The sequence below is a fragment of the Bos taurus genome, chromosome 4 (assembly GCF_002263795.3).
Source record: "Bos taurus isolate L1 Dominette 01449 registration number 42190680 breed Hereford chromosome 4, ARS-UCD2.0, whole genome shotgun sequence".
Classification (NCBI taxonomy): domain Eukaryota; kingdom Metazoa; phylum Chordata; class Mammalia; order Artiodactyla; family Bovidae; genus Bos; species Bos taurus.
Genome location: NC_037331.1, coordinates 67312704 through 67336208, shown reverse-complemented (window position 1 = coordinate 67336208; position 23505 = coordinate 67312704). Strand labels below are relative to the sequence as shown.

General features: G+C 40.2%; 1 protein-coding gene across 10 annotated transcripts in view; it reads left to right on the top strand.

The window, feature by feature from the left end:
• Positions 1-21925, top strand: part of CREB5 (cAMP responsive element binding protein 5) — a 438005-nt gene extending 416080 nt beyond the window's left edge. For 5 of the 10 annotated variants that reach the window (XM_059885640.1, XM_015469831.3, XM_059885639.1 and 2 more), the window contains 4 exons: positions 1615-1938; positions 6194-6424; positions 14410-14518; positions 15411-21925. In XM_059885640.1, coding sequence (XP_059741623.1) covers positions 1615-1938; positions 6194-6424; positions 14410-14518; positions 15411-15574 — 828 coding nt within the window. In that variant the 3' untranslated portion in view covers positions 15575-21925. 10 annotated transcript variants of the gene reach the window in all.
• The last annotated feature ends 1580 nt before the right edge of the window (positions 21926-23505 follow it).

Genomic DNA, 23505 nt, shown 5'->3' with positions numbered 1-23505 from the left:
AATAGTTTACTCTGACCAGTTGAGAATCATTAATATTGTATAGGCCTGGCACATGGTAGCTTTGATCATCATTTAAATACCACTCTTCCATTTGCAGTGATTACATGCTATCATCATCAATCAGATAAGAATGCAAATCAGGAGAGAACTTTGAGTTCCCTAGTAAATACTTTATGAAGCCAACATAAGCTTGCCAACTAGACTATCATCTCTGCAGAAGATACATTTCCAAGGAGTAACTGTATTATACAATACTTTCCACTGTGCCCCTCAGGGTATGACGATAATTGTCTGTGTATAAGAAACTGCAAACAACTTGACTACCAACTGATTCTTTACCACGGCCTAATTTTGCACAAAAATGTTTTGACATTTTTAAATGATTGAAAAAAAATCAAAAGTAGCATAGTATTTTGTGACATGTGGAAGTTCTATGAAATTCAGATATCCTGTCCCTAAGTAAAATTGCGTTGAAACAAGGCATGGTCATTTGTTTACAGAATGTCCATATCTGTTTTTGTGCTGAAAGGGCCGAGCTGAGTAGTTGTGAGAGACCTTAAGGCATGCAATGATGGAAATGTTTACTATCTGACTTCTTTATTGAAAAGCTTGCTGACCCCTGCTTAGGGGTTAGATTCAGGGAGAATTTAATTGTGTATATGTCTGTTTGCTTGTTGATGGTTGACGATTTTGTACCTGCCCTGTGGTATGGTCATCAAAGAAGCTGTAGAAGTGCAATGGTCCATATTCCTCAACTTTAAAGTCAGAAGAACATTATTGTGTGAGAAAATTAGATTATCAGAGGGATTATGAGAAGTGTCATAGGAACAAATGGAAAGATCTACATTGCCTCCCAAAGTTATGGATTTCTAATCTAATTTCAAGACTTAAATAATATTAAAATTGTTCCTAGATTCTGAAATTTGAAGTTCTTTCCTCTTTGGGTCTGAGAAATCTTTTGAAAAGCAAAAATCTTTTATTCTTGTGACTCATTACCTTGTGACAGTGCCATTTCATATGGGCCTTTTGTTCAATGATGTTGTCATATTGAATGATTCCATTGGGTTTATACTTGCACTTCGCTGCCAATAGGATATGGTGAACAATTGGATAGTAGGAAATACCTTTTAGTAAAGTGTCTAGGGTATCCTGCTTATTTGCAGTGTCAGTTGAATTAATTAACATTCCTGGCTGACATTGACACGCCTACCTACTCTAATACATATGAAAATCTGAAATGTATATAAAACCATACTGCTACACAATAAGAAAAAAATGTTAGTAATAGTATCATTATATCCATCCTGAGCCACCTCAGTTGTGACTCTTTGCAACTCCATGGACTGTAGCCCACTAGGCTCCTCTGTCCATGGGGATTGTCCAGGCAAGAATACTGGAATGGGTTTCCATTTTCTCCTCCAGGGGAATCTTCCTGACCCAGAGATCAAACTTGCATCTCCTGTGCCTCCTGCATTGGCAGGCATATTCTTTACCACTTGAGCCACCCGGGAAGCTGCTAAATATAAAACTGAAACTATGAGTCATTTTGATTCAAAATCCCTGTTGTATGCTCAGCTGACCTCACCTGTCCCCTCTTCTTTTATTCTGTTTCAGAGGCTGAAGGCTGCATTGACTCACCACCCTGCTGCCATGTCGAATGGGAATATGAACACCATGGGCCACATGATGGAAATGATGGGCTCCCGGCAGGACCAGACGCCACACCATCACATGCACTCACACCCGCATCAGCACCAGACACTGCCGGCCCACCACCCCTACCCGCACCAGCACCAGCACCCAGCACACCACCCTCATCCTCAACCCCATCACCAGCAGAACCACCCACATCATCACTCCCACTCCCACCTTCATGCACACCCAGCACATCACCAGACCTCGCCACACCCACCCCTGCACTCCGGCACCCAAGCACAGGTAGACGTTTTTCATAATCTCTTTTCCCCTTCTCCTTAACAGTGCCGGCTCTAGCGAGGGGCTCACTGGCAGCAACCTTACTTGACAAGCCCACGGGTTCTGACACTCTGAGGGGCTCTGTTCATTTCCTAGGAGGTAATGGTTACCCATAGAACCCTCCCAGATTGCAGTTTCCATAACTAATATGATAAATACCAAGTCTAGTTTCTAAGGGAAAAGGTAAACTTCAAGTTCTCCAAAATCTATTTTTGTAGTATATTACAAAGTTAACCCTAAAAATGTAACACCAATGGCGGATTAAGAATTTAAGCATGTAATGAAAGAAGTGAATAAAGAACAAGAAAGGTAAGTTCATTCTAACCATGGTTCTAGCTGCAGTGCTTTATAACATCTTAGAGACCCACTTGTGTCAACTGTAAAATGGAAATTAGATACAATGGGCAATCTTCTAAATAAGAGTAAATGTTAAAAATATAAAGAGTAACAATTTCAGGCAGACAAAGGTTCAGTGATGGATGTTAGGGTGTAAGGTGCTTTGTGAATGTTGAAGAGAGATGACTCATCCCACCCAATGAGAAATGCGTTGGAGGGAGCCGACAGAGAGCCAAGCTCTGTAGATGATCAGCTCAAGAGAAAGGCCAAACCCCAGAGGTGGAAAGTCACCAGGAGTGGCTAGAAAGAAAGCCAGCACTTAGACACAACTGGAAGAGGGTCGGGGGACCAGGCAGACGTTATGTCACCCAGCCCAAGAAGAGAGGCGGGTCCGTGTACCCGAGTGAGTTTCAGTAAGTGGATGAAGGGCATGTCTAGGAGCATGGCTCACCCTGGGCACTTTGAACCTTCAAGTGAAATGACTTTTGTCAGTTCCTTCCACCCACCCAGCTTCCAACCAGTTGGGTCAGAATGATGTCGGAAGCTTGGGATCGCCAAGTAACGCTTATTCACTGTCTCTTCCATCATCTGACTCTGTTCCTCTCATCAGGCAGCTTCGAGAGCTTGTACATTGCTGCCTCCTCCAACACATACCAAACCTAGAAAGCCACCCACAAAATGGGTTATCCATAAGCAGCTTTCTAATCTGTTCAATAGTTAAGATTATTTGTTAGGTAAGCTTACTTTTGCAAAGATTCTTAGAAGTATTCTACATAGCAAATAAGAATCAGGCTTTTGAATGAGAAAACTTTCATCCTTTTCCCACCTTACTTGTGTGACTGAGGTCAGTAGATGAACCTCCCTAAGTGTCAGTTTTTCCATCTGCAAAATGGGGCAATAATAGACTAAGCCCATAGGCTTAGGAGTATTAAATAAGAGAATGTTTAGCCCTTGGCACAGTTTTCAGTAGTTAGCCAGGATTAATTTCAAACTGAAGTAATGTGATAGAAGCTTAGCACGTAGTTTAGCAATCGATAAAATGCTATCCAAAACACCTTTTTAATCATGTGCCAGTGTAGGTCATGGATTTAGAAGGGGGAAAAGAAAACTACAAGATCAAAGATAGAAGATAGATTCACGTGTGTACTTTCTTTCTTTTTTCTTTTTAAATGGATAGCGTTAAGAGTTGGTTGCATTTATGGGCAGGTTACTTCATAGACAAGTTTAACAGTTCATTAAATATAAAAGACATTCATTAGCTAATTACCAATTAGCCAATTGGCCTCCATTTCAAGTCAATAAGTGGCCAATTGTATATGCAATTAGTTAATTGCTTTTATAATTGGATATGTAAAGTTGCTTTTTTCAACAAAACCAGGTTAGTCTTCTTGAAATTTGAACAAAATTATTTAGAACATATTCAAAATGCTCCTCTTAAAATGTATTAACTTGGTTGATGAAATGAAATTTGGATTGTCAGAACACCAGGAGTAGAAGTTTATTAAGGTCATCCAATTCTGAGATTCTAAGATGACTTGGAATAAATTCTTTTTGAAATTACAATTAATTGTTTTTGATCAAATTTTTCAGAGAATCTGTGTCAACATAATGCCATTCTATTTATTTATTTATTACTGAAGTATAGTTGATTTACAATATTGTGTTAGTTTCAGGTGTACACGGTAATTCGGTTGTGCATATATATGTATATATCTATATTCTTTCTTATTCTTTTCCATTATAATTCATTACAAGAACTATGAACATAGTTTCCTGTGGTATACAGTAAATCTTTCTTGTTAATCTATTTTATATATGGTAGTATGTATCTGTTAATTCCATATTCCAAATTTATCCCTCCCACCCTACCCCCGAGAGAATGCCGTTTTAAAAAGATAATGCTAAGTAACAATACTTGTCAGAGACACAAATTCTGGTCTTAGGGTTGCATTTGCAATTTCTCCTGGCTTCTTGCAATTCACCTGCGTATCAGGATATAATTTCAGAGTCCTGGTATCACTCCTAGGTCACCAGGAATTTCACTTAACCAAGCCACACCTTGACCCTGAACCTGGATAAAGCCTGAAATCACCATGTACCTTATCCATTTGGGGTAAGGCAGACGAAAAGTTATCAAGGGATAAATGTTGGTTAAAGTTAGCATGGGAGAATACAACATTGAAAGAGAGGTCTCCATAGTGCAGGTTAAACCCAAGTTTTGCTTGCTTGAGAGTCTTGTCTAGGGCTGGCAATGAGAGATTGTTAATTCACACAAAGAAATAGTAAAGGTAAAAATAGCCAGGTTAGCGCGTTCTTTCCTAGTGCTTTGCTTTGCAGTGGTTAGCTCAGAGGTTACTGCATCTGAAATGACTAGCTAAACATTTGCCAATAACAAGGATTAAATCTTCAGCAGCCACTCTGGTGAGTAAGATCTTAGACAGTTTATTTTGTTATTCTTTTATGATCGTCAGGAGAGGAATTGCCAATAAACAGTTTTAGAAAATGTCTTAGCTTTAAAAAAAAAATTACTGAGATGCTATCCAACCTCAGTCCCAAGCCTAATTCTTTAGTAATGTATAGTTTGATAGAGTTTAGGATTAAAATATATCGTTAGTCAGCTGATGGGCAACCAGGAGCCATTATTAGTACAAGTATAGTCGTTCTGATTGGTTTCAATCATAGGGTTGGAATGTGGTAGAAAAGGTGGCTGGGTTTCATTTTTAAAACTTTTTGCCTGTTATTTCTGCAGGTTAAATGCCTCTTGTAAAACAAATTTATAGGTATTACACCATAAGCCTGAGTGACTGAGCAATGAGAGGGAAGGGAAAAAAAAAAAAAAAACCTTTATTGAGAATGAAGAAAGGGGAAGGAGTGAAGTGCATTAGGGAAGCATTAGGTGTTCAGACACATAAAGAGTCAGTCATAGAAATTTCACTAGGTGCTGAGTGTCTGCTGTATGAAGGGAAATAAAGCTACACGTGTGGGGGTCCCTGAAACCCTACATGTTGCTGAGCCTCTTGCAGACCTTACAGGGAATTTAGAAGCATAGTAAAACATTTTAATAAAGTGCTTTGCCACTCCTGGGATTTCCTTATAATATAATAGATGGTGCTATACAACCATCCCTCCGTGTCAGTAGACACCATGTATTAACAGGGCTCAGGGCTGCTTCAGGATGGGCTTTCAGAGGTCACGCTTCCCAGTCACCTAGAAATTCACCCACTCGCCATCTCCTATAATCTCATCAGCCTTAGTCAGGCTCGGAGGAGGAGAGAGACCCAAATGGAGTTTGGTCCCACAAGACCTTTGGTTAAGAACTGTGATGTTGTGACAAAAGGATTTCAGGTGCTTTCCAGGCTTCACAGGGTTCTTTTGATAAGAGTCACAGTGGTGATGCCATCCCTGAGGTGTATTCTAGGAACAGGGTTTTGACACCGTTAGAATGAAAGGCATTCACAACCTGCCCTGAAGGAGATTTCTGCAGATGACAGCAGACCCATCAATACGGTGATAGTCACCCCTACCTCTCTGTTTTCATCCGTCACTATACGTGGGCACTTTCAAATTTTACAAAGCACCTCAAATAAAACATTTTTAACATCTAAGGAGGAAGAAAAGTGTTTCTTTCATCATGATTCAGCCAAATGCCAGTCGAGGGAGGGGGGAATCTACTTGACTCTCTTTTTGCACGTCATCCCTGTATCTTGCCAAAATATCATAGGAGATAACTGGGTGATGCTTTTCCTCTTCATGAGTGTGACTTCACTCTTAGCAAAACAAGTTTGATGTGCTAACTAAAGCAAGGGGCTGCCTGTACTTCACATTTCAACACCTTACCCAGCCATCCCTTCTCTCCCCATCACCTCCTCCCTCTCTTCCCCAGCAGGTTTCACCAGCAACACAACAGATGCAGCCCACCCAGACAATACAGCCGCCCCAGCCCACAGGGGGGCGCCGGCGAAGGGTGGTGGATGAGGATCCTGACGAGAGGCGGCGGAAATTTCTGGAACGGAACCGGGCGGCCGCCACCCGCTGCAGACAGAAGAGGAAGGTCTGGGTGATGTCACTGGAAAAGAAAGCAGAAGAGCTCACCCAGACAAACATGCAGCTTCAGGTGCAGGCCACTGTCTTTCCCGGGACCTAAAGGCCCTGTGTACCATTGGCATTTCCTGGCCCGGCAGGCACTTGTTGACCTAAGCCACAGAGCAACTGCAGGCTTACTTCTCAGGCTTGATTAATTCTTAGACGCTCTGCAAAACAAAACCACCATTCGGTTTTCATGCCTTTGCTCTGAGGCGGGAGACCCTGCCCACCTAAGTTATAGGGTTGAGAGCAGAAGCTTTGGTCAGACAGAGGTTGAAACTCTTGTTCAGCACCTCCTTGCAGTGTTAAATCTCTCTGGCTCTTAGTTTCCTCATCTGTAAAATGGGAATAATAACCTCATAAAGTTGTTGGGAGGAATAAATGAACTAATAGTCTGCAAAACTGTTTGCACAATGCCTGGCACATAGTAAGTCTTCAACTAGAAGGCAGCCCTTTCTGTTCCCTGGGTGAGCGGGTTGCTTCAGCTTACACTAGATTGTCTGTATTTTTGTTTAATGGAAGAAAAGTTTGTGTAGATTATTTTGCTTCATAAGAAAAGGCACACGTTTCTACCTCATTTTCAGACTTGACAAGATTTGAATCTTGCGTTATTTTTGCTTTCTCATGGGTGACTCACTGAGGGACATTTCATAACAAGGCCAATTCTAGGAGCATTTGAGAAACTCTGGTACCTGGGGCGTCTCCAGCAGGCTTCATGTCATACAAAAGATGCAGTTCAGGGCATTTGTTCCCACACAGAAAGGAGGACACTGTTCACCAGCCCAAGAAAAAAACAAGTATTAGATATGTGACAAGCAGCCCAAGGATAAGAGTAAAATTGTAGATTAGAGCCCAGTGCTTCCAGGAATAGAGAAAACAGCTAAAGATGGCGATAAGAGGGGAAAGTGCCCAAAATAGAGAAAGTCTGCTCCTCGGGAGTTCATAGGTCATCTTCACCCACTCCCACATCCTCTGTGGATCCTTAGAAAGGAGCACTTAGGGTGCCAAACCTCCAAAGCCTTCGCATGTTTAATTCCATTAAATGGAAATGACCTTAGGACATTCAGTGTACAAACTGAAAAGTGTACAAGAAAGTTTGGGTTATTCATGGACTGACTCTTGTAATTTATGGATGTTCACTCTTCCCTCCCCGCCTCAAATTTATCATTCTTTTAATGATGGACATGAGAAAGAAACTGGGAAACATATACAGTAGATATGGGGGAAGTCACACTAGCTTGTACGAACCTTGGATAAAGGTGGAGACTCTATTCTTACCCTCTTACCCGACCACCTACCCCCTTTTTCTAGTGTTAGGTCTAGCCTGAAGAGTTCCTTAGTGTCTGTACTCAATATTTGTTTGTTGAATAAATGAATGAGCTCCCCATCACTGGAGTGTCCAAGAACTAGCTGCCTGACTACTTGGCAAAGATGTGATTTAAGGGAATCAAGCCACAGAGTTTGGCTGAACACAGACATCTCTCTGAAGCCACTCTGACTTGAAAGTCTGTAATTCTAGAATCTGGCAGGCATAGTCATATGTGAGAAGCTTTTAGGTGGAATGTGGGTAGGCACTTTTAACATTAATAATCGTCTGTTAATTTTTATGTGTATTGAAAAATGTAATCAGAACATCAAAACTTCAGTTTCACAGATTATTTTTGGTCAGGGCCAGGCTAAATCATTTTTAAAAATGAGTTAATTTGTACAAACATGTTAAGTAAATAAAAGTTCTGGTGAATGTGACCTAGCAAATATCACAGCAGTGGTTTTCTAATGACTGAAATGTGAGCATCCCTGGAATTTGCTACCAGTTCTGAGGTCTGCAAGAGGACCATGAACGGGTGCAGGTTTTCTCAATCTTGGCACTATTACCAAGAATAATAATTATCAATTATTCTTTGTTATCAATTATTCTCCTGTGCATTGAACATATTTCCCAATACCCTTGACCTCTACCCACTAGATATCAGTAGCACCCTCCACCCCACCCCTAAATTTTGACAACCAAAAAGCCTCTAGACATTGTCAAGTATCCTCTGTGGGGGCTTAAAATTACCCCTGATTGAGACCCACTGAGCTAGATGGAGGAGCCCTGAATAGCCAGCTGACAGTAATCAGATGCTGAGAAATTTTATATCAATTTTAACTAAAATGAGTCCTTGCAGAATGACTCCAGGGTATCGACTGTCACCCTAGACCCTGAAGACATGGGGCAGGGGGGGTCATAGCAGCCAGCCAGGGAGACAAAGGATGTTGGTTACTTTGAGGTCAGATGGGTTCACGCCTTGACATAGGCATATATGTTTTAGCATTTACTTAACCTATAAGATATTAACATATAAGGTAAACATTTCCTTTATGAGAACAGAATCTATTAATTACCACATTGTAAGAGCAAAAATGGCTAAGGATAAAAGATACTAGAAATCTAATCTCTGAAAACCAGAAAAAAAAGTCTCATTCAACAGGCACCAATATTTTTGGTTGGTAAAGCAGTGCCTGAGGAAGGACAGTCTCTGAAAAGGCTGAGTTGTTGGTGTTTTCCAACCACTGCTTTGCTTCAGAGGGACAGAGACCACAGGGGTTCCGTGTCTTCGGGGATGCTGAGAGCTCTATATCAGGCCATGTGATGCTGGAGAGGAGATGCAGATTCTGCTACCTTTGAATGACCCCATCTCTCTCTCTCACTGGACCTTTGTCAAAAGAAAAAGGTGTCTCTCTTGAGGCTGATCCAGTGAGTCAAATTTTAAGTAAACAGAAATGGAAGGTGCTAAACAAACAAACTCTCGCCAAAAGGAATATCCAAGGTCTGGATGGCCAGCTGCCACCTTTGAGTTGTTTTCCAGCATAGAACCTTCTGGTTAGGCTGCAGAGCTTCAGATTGGAAAAATCAGAGCTGAGCAAACAAAATCAACTCCCAAAATTCATTTCCTCATCTCACAACAAATCTCTGCCCAAGAGGTCAATGCAAGTATAGGAGTTGAGGGGAATATTAAAAACCACCAATTTTACATGTTATTTAGGAAGAAACTGAGGCTCGGAGGACATGAGGAGTCTTCCCAAAAGTCACACAACAAGCAAGTAGTAGGATGAAAACCCAAGCAAGGCTTCTCTTGACCTAACCCACTGCTCTGTGATCTTTCATTCTAGAAAGTTCTTAAACTACGAAAGAATCCACATTCTTTTCACTGAGAGAGTAGCTAAGATCAGTTCTAACTTCACCATCGGCTAATGTGGTACTCAGTGGATTGCTTGTGTTCAGTAGATGATATGGAAATCATCTGGTCACCCATGGAAATAATTGCTTTTCTTTTTCAGTGCAAAGACACATGGCCTAAGTCGCTGCTGAAATTTTCGACACACAAGCCCAGGTTTGGGACTTGGCACAAGAAAAGGCCAGATGGGAACTGTTGCTGTACAAATCGAAAGTCCTTTGTTTTAGAATGAACAAAACCTGGCCTCAGTTAATCTATACGGAAAAAAAAAACCAATGGGCAGGGGGACTATGTTGTAGGGATCATTTTGATAATTATGTTTTTGGCATGGACTACTGCTTGCATCAAAAAGCATTCTGAGTTTATCATATTAACAAAATGACATCCCCAAAGCCAAAAACTGAAAATGTAGTTCTTAGGGACTTCTTGGAGTCCTTGTTTCAAGTACATTACTATAGTGTTGAATGTCTCTATAGGGGTGCTACTTCATCCCAAGGCAACTTTATGGATTTAAGAACAGATTAATCTAACCACATCTATACTCTCACAGTCCCTATTTAAATAGCTAACCTTTTAAGTAGCAAACCCAAACTGGTTTAGAAAAAAGGCAAAAAAAAAATTAAAGGCTGATTTCAGCAGGAGAATCAATAGTTAAAAAAGAAAGTGTTAGTCTCTCAGTCATGTCTGACTCTTTGCGACCCCATGGACTATAGCCCACCAGGCTCCTCTGTCCATGGAATTCTCCAGGCAAGAATACTAAAGTGGGTAGTCATTCCCTTCTCCAGGGGATCGTCCCAACCCAGGGATCAAACCCAGGTCTCCTGCATTGCAGGCAGATTCTTTATCTTTGAACCACCTGGGAAGCCCCTCATTACTAATACTTTGCTCTTGCAAAGTGCTTATGTATGAAGACCTATAGTTATAACCTACACAGGGGAGTAAAAAAATTGGTGATTTGCCTCAGTTCATAAGGCAAGGTAATTCAGAATAAGAAAATGCCTGCAGAAGTCCTGTGTGTGTTTTTTTTCTTAATTTCCCTAGCAGAACTGCAGGCCACTTTTGATTTCTTTCATGCATTTTGAAACATTTGCTGTCTGACTGTTCTCTTCCAAAATGTATTCAAGGTGACTTCTAGTAATGTTACCTTGAAAAGAATTTTTGTTTACAATGTGTCTAGTGTTTGTGTATTTCCTACATCATTGGTCTATCAGCATAGATTGATATCTGTCAGTACCTATCAATATGGATGGATGATGCTTGTGCATAGTGAACTCTGCTTCCTCTAGGGCAGTGATTCTCAACCTTTCTTAACTCAGAGGCTCCCTTACGGAATCTGAGGAAGGCTCTAATAGACTCTCACAATGTACATGTGAGATATGGGCTTGAAATTTTCCACAAAAGTGAAACCATAAATATTCCTTTGGAATCTGCCCTGATAAGATGTGGAAGTAAAGGGGATGCTAGAACTGGCTCCCTTAGGAAACGTAAGACTTGATATCTGAGCCCATTTGAGAATACCAAAAGCAGTTAATTAGTGAATTAAAAATCCAGATGGAGACCTTCATTAGATTATTAGGTAATTAGCATTCTCAATAGAAAGTGACACAGAAACATAGAATAAAAAACTGGGACTTCCCTAGAGATCAGTGGTTAAGACTTCATGCTCCCACTGCAGGGGACACAGTTTCAATCCCAGGTCTGGGAAATAAGAATAAAAAACTATCTTACAGAAAGTAACTAGAAAACTAGTCTAGCCACCTTGTTTTACACTAGGTTGGTATAGCAATTGGGGAAGCCAAACCTTGTTATTCTCAACCCTCATTTGAGAGTTCCTTTTTCTACTGGAAGTTTCCCCGTGAATTTCTGTTGTTTTTATGGCCATTAGACTTTTATTTAGTCCTTATCAGCATCATATTTATGTGTGCATGATATAAATGAGACAGAGGCTAATAGTTCTGTCTATGGAGAATATTAATTAACATTCATTTTCCAGTTATAACATAGCTAAATGATTATATATTACTTTAAGAAATATGTCCATATTCACATATATCTTTAAATGGTCAATCATCATGGTGATTTTAAATAATGGTTAGTCATCTCCAGGTTCCTATATTTTTACAGACTCTCACTACCCCCAGGGCTTCAGGTTCTATACTAACAACATATTGTTTTATTAATAAAGTGCTTTGCTATCCATAGACAAAAATGCCACTAAAATCATCACATTTCACTTTGAGGCCAAATATATACACATTCATGGAGAAGGCAATGGCAACCCACTCCAGTACTCTTGCCTGGAAAATCCCATGGACGGAGGAGCCTGGTAGGCTGCAGTCCATGGGGTCGCTAAGAGTTAGACACGACTGAGCGACTTCACTTTCACTTTTCACTTTCATGCGTTGGAGAAGGAAATGGCAACCCACCCCAGTGTTCTTGCCTGGAGAATCCCAGGGACGGGGGAGCCTGGTGGGCTGCCGTCTATGGGGTCGCACAGAGTCGGACATGACTGAAGCAATTTAGCAGCAGCAGCAGCAGCATATACACATTCATACATCTTAGTTTTCTCTTTCTCGTTTTTTTGTTCAGTTTGTGTCTGTTTTTAACCAGGGGTTGCCTTATACTTGATGGTCTAAAAGTACCTTTCTTTTACACAGGCTATTTTAAGCAGAAGGAGACCTGGGAAAAGCAAGGAAGACTGTCTGAATTTACATGAGCATAAAATCAGAGGGAAAAAAATCATGTTTAAGGCTGAAATAAATTGTCCTATAAATAAAGTTGTCCTGTTGACCCCCAAAGTGACAAGGGTCACTTTCAGCTTTGACGGGGCCCATTATCAATCATACTTATTTGGAGGTGGAAGCGCAGCTCACCTTCCTGAATGTTCTCAAATTTAAGAGCAATTTTCCTGTGAAATTAAGTGATGTATTCATCATGAAAGCTAATTTATCAGATAGGCATTCTTTTAAAATTTTTATTATAGTTACTTTATAATGTTGTGTTAGTGTCAGGTGTACAGCAGTGACTCTATTATACATATACATATATCCATTCTTTTTTAGATTCTCTTCCCATGCAGGTTTTTACAGAATACTGAGTAGAGTTCCCTGTGCTATAAAGTAGGTCCTTATTAGTTATTTTGTATATAGTAGTGTATTTATGTTTATCCCAGTCTCCTAGTTGATTCTTCCCTCCACCCTTTCATCTGATAGACATTTGTATTTTGTTTAGTTCAGAGAAGAAAGAGAAAAGCCTTTGTAGAAGAGATTTTTATTATTTTTTTATTTATGCTACTCAATATTTGATTGCTTATAATGTATTTTGCAAATGAATTTGGAAATAGGAAGTATTCTTTGAAACAAGTTTCCAAAAAAATTTTTAATTAACTTCTAGAATTCCAAACTTACTCTCCTAGGTGATAAATACATGCCTGAAAAGCCAAGTTCATGTTGAAAGTGTAGATACAACTTAATGACAGCAATGTTAAAACACCTTTTTCTGTGTGCATGCTTTTTTAAAGTCTCTTTCATGTGGCATGTAATGCCTGGCAGCCACAAAGAACACTGGTCAAAGAGAAGGTATTATTTATCACAACTATAAAACGGCTTATGTGAGCTAGTGCAACATTTACAGTTTACTTTTATCAAGTGGAAGCACCTTGGAAGAGTCTATTCTACATTTATACAGTTGTCCCTGGGTATTGGCTAGCCTCAGATACCATAATCCATTTATGCTCAAGTCCCATAGTCAGCCTTCTGTATCCATGGTTCTGCATCCTCAGACTCAGTCAACTGCTAATCATGTCGCACTGTATCTATGGAAAAATCCACATAGTAGTAGACAACTGTGCTTGTAGACAATGGTGCCACATACATTATTCCACAAACTATGAACCTTGAACCTGTCTTTTAAAATTACTACATAAAGTGGAGATGTGAGATACTTACCTAAGTCAATTTTTAAGATGCACACACAATCCACAATACCCTGATATTGAGGGGGAAATGAGTTTATATAGACTGAAATTAGCCAAACTAATCAATGAACCAATCAAATTTATTCCATCACGGTCCTAAACTCTGTTGTCCTTTGCCTGCCTGGACTAACCCGATTCCACTAGTAGAGGACCAGCATTTGCAGCATACCCTTCCGTGCCTTCTCCTAAGTGGCATCAGGCATAGGGACGTGCTCTGTTGAATTGTAGCCTATTAAGAACTTCTTTGAGGGAATCAGCTTATTCTGAGGGCATTTAAGTTTGAAGTGAACCATCCCGCCACACAATTCTTCCCAGTGTCTCACCTTCACCTTCTACTCATGATCAGTGTTAGCCTGTAAGGTAGCCTGAAGATAATTGCCATGAGAGCTAAATGTACTGAATGCATAGTATGTGCTAGACATTGCTGTGCGTATTTGCTTCTATTACCTCATTTAATCCCCACAACAACTCAAAGAACTTTCTACTATTTTCATCCCCATCCAAGGTTGTTGGAACTTAGCTGGGTTATGTTACCTGCCTAGAGTCACGCAGTCATTGTAGAATGGAGAGTTCCCACCCAAGTAACTTTTCATAGAATTCAGCTCTTGATTGAAAACCTAGTCTCTTCAGAAAGCCCCTGGTAAGACTGAGGGACAAATTGAAGGCAAGCTACACATTTTCAGGTGAATCTTGTTGTATAATAATGGTATTAATGTCATTCAGATGTAACAGAAGTGTACCAGTTCAGTGTTGAAAGTGCATGGGGCCTTTGGTTTGTCTTCTCTGGTCTTCTTAACATGATGCTGATCTGTCTCTTTCCAGAACGAAGTGTCCATGTTGAAGAACGAGGTGGCACAGCTGAAGCAGCTGTTGTTAACACATAAAGACTGCCCCATAACAGCCATGCAGAAAGAATCACAAGGATATCTCAGTAAGTCATTGACTTTTTTGCTTTTTTTTAAGTGCCCAGGTTTTTGCCACTAGTTTCATATTGGATTTATTGAAAGAACAAAAGTAAAGTCTAGACTGCACACCTAGGTGGATAAAGTGCAAGAATTCTTGAGCAGCTGCCAGACTACTGCACCAGGGGGAATCCTTCTTTTCCGACACTTGTTCATCACCACGCCCACCACCTCTTGATCATTTATGGCTAGACATTCCCTGGCATTTCATGTTGTAAAAATCCCACCAAATTCCAATTTTGCAGCCAGTAGGAGCCCAATTACCAGTGGGCTAGCAGTTTTTTATGGGCTGGGAAACAGGCTTCAGATGAATCATATCCAGTGCCCCAGGATACGCTGCCTGTTATTCACTGGGCTGAAAAGCGAGTGAGCTTGTCTCAGTTTACCAATAGGTAAAGTGGATCCCTTTTTCTAGATCCCAATATTGGAACCTGGAACATCAATAGGTTCAATGCTAATTCAGTAGGGAACAGTGGGAAGAGTGGGGATTTACAGCTGAAGGTCGTTTTCTTTTCAAATAATTTTTTAGATTGAGCAGCACAGATTCTCCCACCACATGTGAGTATTTTTCCACATTTGATATACGTATGGATCTTTGAAAAGACAAGATAGGGACTTCACAGGCCGTGACTCAAACACATCTAGTCATGTTGCTGACCTAGAAGGCATGGCTTTGTTGGTAACTGTAGACTGGGAAGGCATAGCTTTGTGACCGACAGTTGAAAGTTTTGAAATTAACCTCCCAGAGAAAATGCATGACACACATTCTATTTCTAGCAAACCCCTAGCAACATTTTTGAGTAGTCTCCGAGCCCACCCCAGGAAAGAGCTATATTGGTGTGTTTGTGTGCTTTTTCCTAGGTCCAGAGAGTAGCCCTCCTGCAAGTCCCACCCCCGCATGCTCACAGCAGCAGGTCATCCAGCATAACACCATCACCACTTCCTCGGCAGTCAGCGAGGTGGTAGGAAGCTCTACCCTCAGCCAGCTCACCACTCACAGAACAGACCTGAACCCCATCCTCTAAAATCTGTGGGTCGCACCTTGCCTTCAAGAAGAGCTGTTGCATATCCTGCGTCCTTTCTTTTAAGGGCATTTTTAGAATTAACTCAGACCTGGAAGACTCCTCAGCCCTTCAAAGACTGGCTTTCATTTTTATAGTTATTATGGAAATGTTGTCTTTTATACTTAGTTATATAAGAAAAAAGGGAGTTATGCAATTAATAATCTATCAGCTTGGGAAATGCTTTGGTGCTTTTCTCCAATTTTCTGGTACCAGTTACTTGTTTATAAACTGAACTCTTTCTGTACATAGTCATGGTTTCATTCTTATCAGTCAAACCCTTTGCCTGAAATGTTGAATCTTGTTAAACTGCAGCTTTTAGCCAAAATGAGGCGTGCATAGATGTCCGGTAAACAGATTGCAAGGCGACTGGGGGGTGGAGTCTGATGACATCATAACTCATGTTGAGTTTGTGCTATGATGTCACCAGAATGCCAGGTAAACATAGAGCCTTTTCCACAACTGTTTCTCTTACTATTAAAAAAATATTAATAGAAGCTCCATTGATGTCCAAATAAAATCAGCAAGGATCTCGCCACTCCTCCTCCTCCTCTTGGTCCACTTCCTTGACTACCCAATTTTCCTTTCCATTTCCACTTTACCTGGGCTCCCTGTTGACTTTTTATTGTTACTTTCTTCTATTTTATTTTTTCCCTTTAGCATTGCATGTAAAGAAGAAAATAATGTTTAAAGGAAAAAAAAACCCTAATGTGGACCTAGCCATGGCTTCCCTTGCATGTGACCCACAGCTGGAGTTCATTCAACTCTTGCTTTTTACACAAGAGTAACCAGGAGACGTTTAATGTGCCTGATTTAATGTTTTTAATAATCAGAACAAATAAAAGGTGGCTTAGCCATAGGTGAAGCACTGTTGAATGCCAGCTGTGGAGACACTAGGGAAGGGAGCTTTATAAGCCTCAATTGTGAAAGTCCAAATTACGATGCAAGGCTATAACATCACACCCTCGAATTACAACTGGTTTTATATGGCCTGTCTATAATGTCGAAAATCCATGTACTATATAATAATGCAGAAGGGCTCTATTCACTACACGGATTACATTGTTCAGTCATCAGCTGCTAATAGCCTAAGATTTATTATTGTTTTTTTCTTAAGCCTATGGAACCGTCTTTGCTGTTCTGGTGGGTGAAAGTGGACAAACTACTGGAGGAACAAAGAGAGAAAGAAAACCTCATGTTTCCGTAGAGCTGCTCTCAGCCCTTCCACCACAGTTAAAGCACTCTGGCTGTTGAAAGGATCCCATGGATATGGCTACTCCACTCTTCTGCATAATTCTGGTTTACATTTTCAGCAACTCTTCTGGACTTTCCCATTATAAAAAGCAGACAGTTGTGCCTCCTTGAAACAAGCCATTTTACTTGGTGAAGGTTTTCATATCACAACTCACAAGTAATGGGGGCTAATGTTTCCTCTAGTGCTCTAGGCAGGGCTGGTGTTTCATCTCTATGTGAATGCTTGACCTCCAAACATGAGTGTGTGTGTGTGTGTGTGTGTGTGTGTGTGAGAGAGAGAGAGAGAAAGGGAGACAGAGACAGAGAGAGACAGACAGAGAGAGGGGAAGATTATGGGATTTAAAAGAACAGTATTTTACAAAATGTGTAGCTTTTTTAAGAGTTCAGAATAGGGAAGGATGTGATTTTTTTTCTCTTACTGTAGTATAATAATCTATTTTGGAGGAAAAAAGAAAATATAAGGGTCATGAAGCATGGTTTTTATAACTAGTTTTAGTTTTATCTAATAACTTGCTTTTTAAATCAATATTTATCAACAATCTTTTCATGTATGCAGTGCTTTCAAAAAGAAAGTTTTGAGTTTCCAGGAAAGCTCATAACTTGGATATATGATCTAAAAAAATCAAAACAAAAACAAAAGCAAAAAAAAAAGAGAAAAGAGAAAAAAAGAAAAAAACAAACGAGAAAAGGATTTTCTATTATATTTTAGACAAACATATCATTTTTAAGTATTTTAAATACTGAATTCATGATTGTTTTATTTTGTTTTGAATCCCAGCAGGAATAGCTAAATGGTTTAACCAAACTGGCTTCATAAGAAGTTTAGGATTTAGCTCAAAAAGCAGTTAATAGCCTTATCTCTATTTTGAAATCAAAAATAATTTTTTTCTAAACTCCTTCCTAGGACCATTTAGGTGTCCCCCTTAAAAGGAGAAAGAGCTCATTGAAATATTTGTTTGGGTTTTTTAATTTTTATTTTATTTTTGTTTTGCTTTAAGTGAAAAATATTTTCTTTCTTTCCTGCATGCATAGCACTTAATGAAATGGATTTTTTAAAAATCCACTGGTGATATCAGAATGTCCAAGGAGTGGGCTGTCACTAAAATTATGGTTTACTTTACTTCTGTTCCACCTCTTAATTGAAATATTTAGTTGTGAAACCGAAAGCCTCTGCCTGAGTTTTCTTAATTCAGCAACTTGACAGTTTGACTGATGTGCATTATGTATAGCTCAATTATGTCTGTTTTTTATGCTAAGTAGGCAAACCAACCACACACACGTTAGCAAATGGGCCTCAACGTATAATTAGAATACACTGTCTTCTTGTTATACTCAGGGCCTTTAGGTATGTTCATTAGTGGTGTGGAAATAGATTAAATGGAAGATGCCAGCGAGTCATCAGCGCTTCTTGAAATCCTGAGCAGAAAGGCTCACTGGTCAAATCTAGCACTCAGCTTATCAATATGAAATATTTCACTTGAAAGCTTGGCTTTCATCAGACCATCATAGAATCATTGGTCTGCCTGAACATCTATCCTTCTTGCCCCACACTTTTTGCCAATCTGAGGAAACATTCTGCCCTGTTCTCCCCTCCCTCCCAGCTACTAGGCCACTCATTCATATTGTCATAGATGGGTTGCAGTGACCTTCAGCGCACGCATGCTAGGAGGGGAGGGCTGGCAGCAATGCGCTGCCTCTCCTTGTTCCCAGGTGGGTTGCTATCAGCAGAATCTGCCTTTGAAGACACTACCAACTTGGCCTGGAAACTTCCACAGCACCTCCCCTGCCTCCTGTGATGGGAACTAGCTTCCAAGATAGGGACGCCTGATAGTGTTCCTGCCGCGTTGGTTGTCACCTACTCTGAGCTATTCCCATCTCAATTGTTCCTCCTAAAGACATTTTTCAACATATACGGGGACAGTAGAGTGGAAATCCTCCCTGTGGATGAATGCACTCATTTTAAGGCCTGGTGTGAGGTTGAATGTTTTCCCTTTTCCCTTCCCCTCAGCCCTCTCCTGTCTCCGCACATCAGTGTTTACCCGTCGGAGTCTTTACGCGGCCTGTGGGGATGAGCAATTTGTATGCTGTCACTGCCTGCGTCCTTATCACAAGGGTTACTTACTCGGAGCGGTTGCTGTTTGGAGCCTGTCGGGTTCATGAAATCGAGCGCAGCACGTGTTCTGAACGGAGGGGCATCCACGGTGAATGCTCAGGTAGTTGTGCTCTGTTAGTTCAGTAAATCATCGTGTGTCAGTTGAGTTTGTCATTAAAATCAACCAGCTGTGAGAAAAGACCAGCCATTGGCTGGGGGGTTTTAAGCATCTATAACTGCTATAAACCTAGCCATCCAGTTAGGATAGAATGTGCTTCTTTCTGGTTAATAAAAACCATCTAAGAAAATATATATGTATGTATGTGTGTATACAGTGGAATTCAAGGACCAAAGCAAAATTTGAACAGGAATCTATTAATTTAGAATTTTATAAGATATTTATTAATAAATGTTATTTTTAAACATTCCATTTGAACAATATTCTTCTGTAGGCTCTACTTGTTTTTAAAGGATTAGTTCTTAATTAACTACTCTCGATGTGTATATCTTCCTTTTTCAGGGTTTCAAATGGCTGTTCTCCATCATCTGGTGGAAATGTCTGTTTAGATTTCTGTGCATAGAAATTTCAAGGATTTTTATTGTTCTGTGAGTTGTTTTTTAATCTATGTTCAGAACAGTTTTAAATCATCTATTTCTGTTTTTTTTTTTTTTTCACTTGTAAAGTAAGCTCTTTCCTTTAGGAAGCAGAGTTCAGCTAAAGGGAATCTGTAACTATAACTGGAACAGCTCTCTTGTTAAAGTGTAAAAACAGCTTCATCTCTGCTTCTCCCCACTGCACTCCAACTTCCTAGAATGCCTTGCACTATTTAGCCTTGTTGGTGCTTTTCTTGTCCCTTCGCAAACCGTGTGCAGTAGCTTTAAGCCATTCAAGTTCCATTATGCAGTGTATCTGAGAAGGGAAAGGAAACGACATGTTTAAATTGGAATAAAAATGTGCCTATGCGAACAGTAGCGACTTAGAATCTCTCTTCTGCTTTTAAAATAATTTATATTTTAAAATTGCACTTTAGCGTTTGTAATCTTTGTCAGTTTCTCTCGTTCTCTTTCGAACCTCCTCCCTGTCCTCAAACTTGCCTTCACTCTTTCCTTCCCAGCCCCCTACCTCCCCCAAGCTTCCTCTAAGGCTCTGAACTGCATCATTTAAAATATTTTATGGAATATGTGCCCCAGGTACATTTGTGTGCATTCACCAGTAGCATAGCCAAGACGCGTTACTCACATCCGCCTAGGTGAAGCCTGCTACGAGAATGCCAAGGAAAAGAGCCAGTTTATACTCTTTATCCCTTTATTCATAGCATGATTTTTTCAAATGTTATGTAACAGACATGAAGCAGCAACTATGCTATACTTAAGAATTTTCTATCTCATCCTCCAAACCAAAGTGTCCTGAAGGAGCCAGGAGACTTATTCTTTTGTGCGTCACTGTGCATGTTGGACTGAGGTCCTCACCATCGTCTCTTTGGGCTGCTGAAAAAACTGTGGCCCTAACCATTTCATTCTTGGTTTCAAAAATACAGTGTTGCCTTGTACCGTAATTAGGGACAGCACCTCTTTTTTACAATTATAATCTAAGAAAGGACAAGAAGACACTGAAGCAATAAACTTAAAAGTAAAATCCAATACCAAAACAAAGAAAAGAAACAAACAGAAAAAAACCCTTGCTCATCATGTTGTGAAATTGAAGAAGTGGATGTCCATTCAAAATATTTTACTATTTCTTGTGGAGTTTTTCAGTGATGTAATGCTTATAGCCAAATTGCTTAAAGAGCATTTATATATATTTTTTTTCTTATAAATTGTCTATTTTTAAAAAAAAAAAGCTATTTAACCACAAATTGAAGAGGGTGGGGGTAAGGCCAAATCGCCAGCATTTGTTAAAAGATTAATACTCTTAAGTGGCGCTCTGATACCTTTCCAAGTTTATCATCACAGGGGGATCAATAATTATCAGCTGTTCTATTTAGACCAACTTACAACATCTAGCTCATTAGAAGCCAGGATTTGGAAAGCTCTTCCGAAGCCATTGAAGATTTTCTTACATTGAGTTTCATTTTATAGAACTTTCTAGGACTTTTTTTTTTAACAGAATCATTTTAGCCTCAGGACTGAGAATGTGGAGAGCTTGAATAAATTAGCTTTAAATACATCATTAAAATCTTATGCACAATAAGCTCATTAGAATCTAGTTTGCTCCTTTAGAATATCAAGCCTATAGACGCTATAGGACACGATGAAAGGTATCAGCCACGCTGAAGTGGAGGGGGTTTCAGAGAAAGGGCCCTTCCCCACCAGCCAGCCAGTAGAACTGAAGACCTACTCACCCTTTTTCCTTCTTCGTTCTGCTAAATCCACACCTGCCTCATAGAGAGAGGAGTTCTGCCTTTGAGGTTTGTCTTGGAGAAAAGATAAGCTTGAAATGTTCTCCCTACAGAGGACATGGGATTTGGGATCTTCCGAAAAGCCCCAGGAAAAAAAAATGGATCAGTTCGAATACAGTGTTCTAGGACAATTGGAATATATCCAAAAATAGAATTAAAAGAAGAAAACAAAGTTAGCATTTTCCTAAGTGTTAACTAAGGAAGTCCTCAAAAAACGGTGCTGTCACTTGGGGCGGGTGGGGTTGTTTGGAATTGTAAACAGCAAAGCATTTGTGTTTGTTTGTCTATTTGTAAAGCAACCACCTTCCTTATTGGAAGGAGAAAAAATTGGGGGTACATACATGTAAATACTTGCAGCAGCATTTAATATGTTTAATTTTATGTTAAGCTTTTTGTTGCATCGTGAAGACATTTATTGTTACCAATGGACAATGAGTTCATTAAGACTGTTCAACTAGGTCAGATTTTTACATCTCTTTATAGCAAGAAGAGACAAGATTTTGTGCATTTGTACAAATGTTAATAATATCACTGCAATTCCAATATAATAAAGCACTTAAATGCAAATAATATATGTACTACCCTTTGTATGGTGAAATTTGCATTGGGGGATAATGACATGTATCCTCACAAGATCTTATCCATGCCTTGGAAACCAAGGCTTAGGCTCCAGGGTGACCATCATCTGGAGAGAGAAGCAGGTAAGATTTTCTCCTTCCCAAATTTTCACTGCTCTCCTACTGCTTCCCCCATCCAACTTCCCAATCGAGGCCACTAGTCTAACACATTTACAGTGGGTACCCTAACCCTAACCCTAACCACACAACTAAACTTTACTTCGGTATCAGCAGATTTTAACACTCAAGAAATCCAGCCAGGGTAAATTGGTGTTTCAGGTATGTCTAGAAACCAAGACTCACATGGTGGCACTCAAGTCCTGGCATTCTTTATTTGACCTCCAGAGAAGCCCTAACGACGTGTTAGTTAGCCCCTGTACACATGCACTCATACATACAGCCCCTACCTCCAATCTTCCTCTTGTTCCTGCCTTTCTTCCTTTCCTTTATTCTATTATTTTTTTATTCACACTCCTCTTTTTCTTACACTCCATCTGATCTATCAGCATGACAGAATCCAACCATCATTTATCACCAATGTTATTGTTGCAGTTCTGTCCAGACTACCAACGTCTCTCATCTGGATTATCTCAGTGCTCTTCTAACTGGCAACCACAGGGAGCCTCTGAAAATGGAAATCAGATGGTATTCCTCTACCACTTAACCCCTGCAAAGACTTCTCTACTCATTCAGAGCAAAAGCCAAATTCTTTACTATCAGGTTCTGTAAAGGTGCCACCTGACCTCACCCTGTTCATTCTCTGAGCTTGTCTCTTACCATTTTCTTTCCCCAGTCACACCTATCCAGCTCCATTAATATCTTTGAGGTCCCTCAAATATTCTCACACTTCTACTGGAGAACCTTTTCACAAATTGTTCATTCCCTCCATCCAGAATATTCTTCCCCCAGATGTCAACCTAGCTCACTTTTTCATCTGTCTCCCTCTCAGTCAAGCCTTTTTCCATCTTATCTAAAATTATATCACCCCCACTCTTCATTCTCATTTGTCTTCTTCAGACTAAATTTTCTATAGCATTTACCGCCATCTTTGGAAGGAATGATGCTAAAGCTGAAACTCCAGTACTTTGGCCACCTCATGTGAAGAGTTGACTCATTGGAAAAGACTCTGATGCTGGGAGGGATTGGGGGCAGGAGGAGAAGGGGACGACAGAGGATGAGATGGCTGGATGGCATCACCGACTCGATGGATGTGAGTCTGAGTGAACTCCGGGAGTTGGTGATGGATAGGGAGGCCTGGCATGCTGCGATTCATGGGGTCGCAAAGAGTCAGACACGACTGAGCGACTGAACTGAACTGAACTGAACTGAACATAATTTATATGGCTTCCCAGGTGGTGCTAGTGATAAAGAACCCACCTACCAATGAAGGAGATGTAAGAGACATGGGTTTGATCCCTGGGTTGAGAAGATCCCCTGGAGGAGGGCATGGCAACCCTCTCCAGTATTCTTGCCTAGAGAATCCCATGGACAGAGGAGCCTGGCAGGTTTTGGCCCATAGGGTTGCAAAGAGTC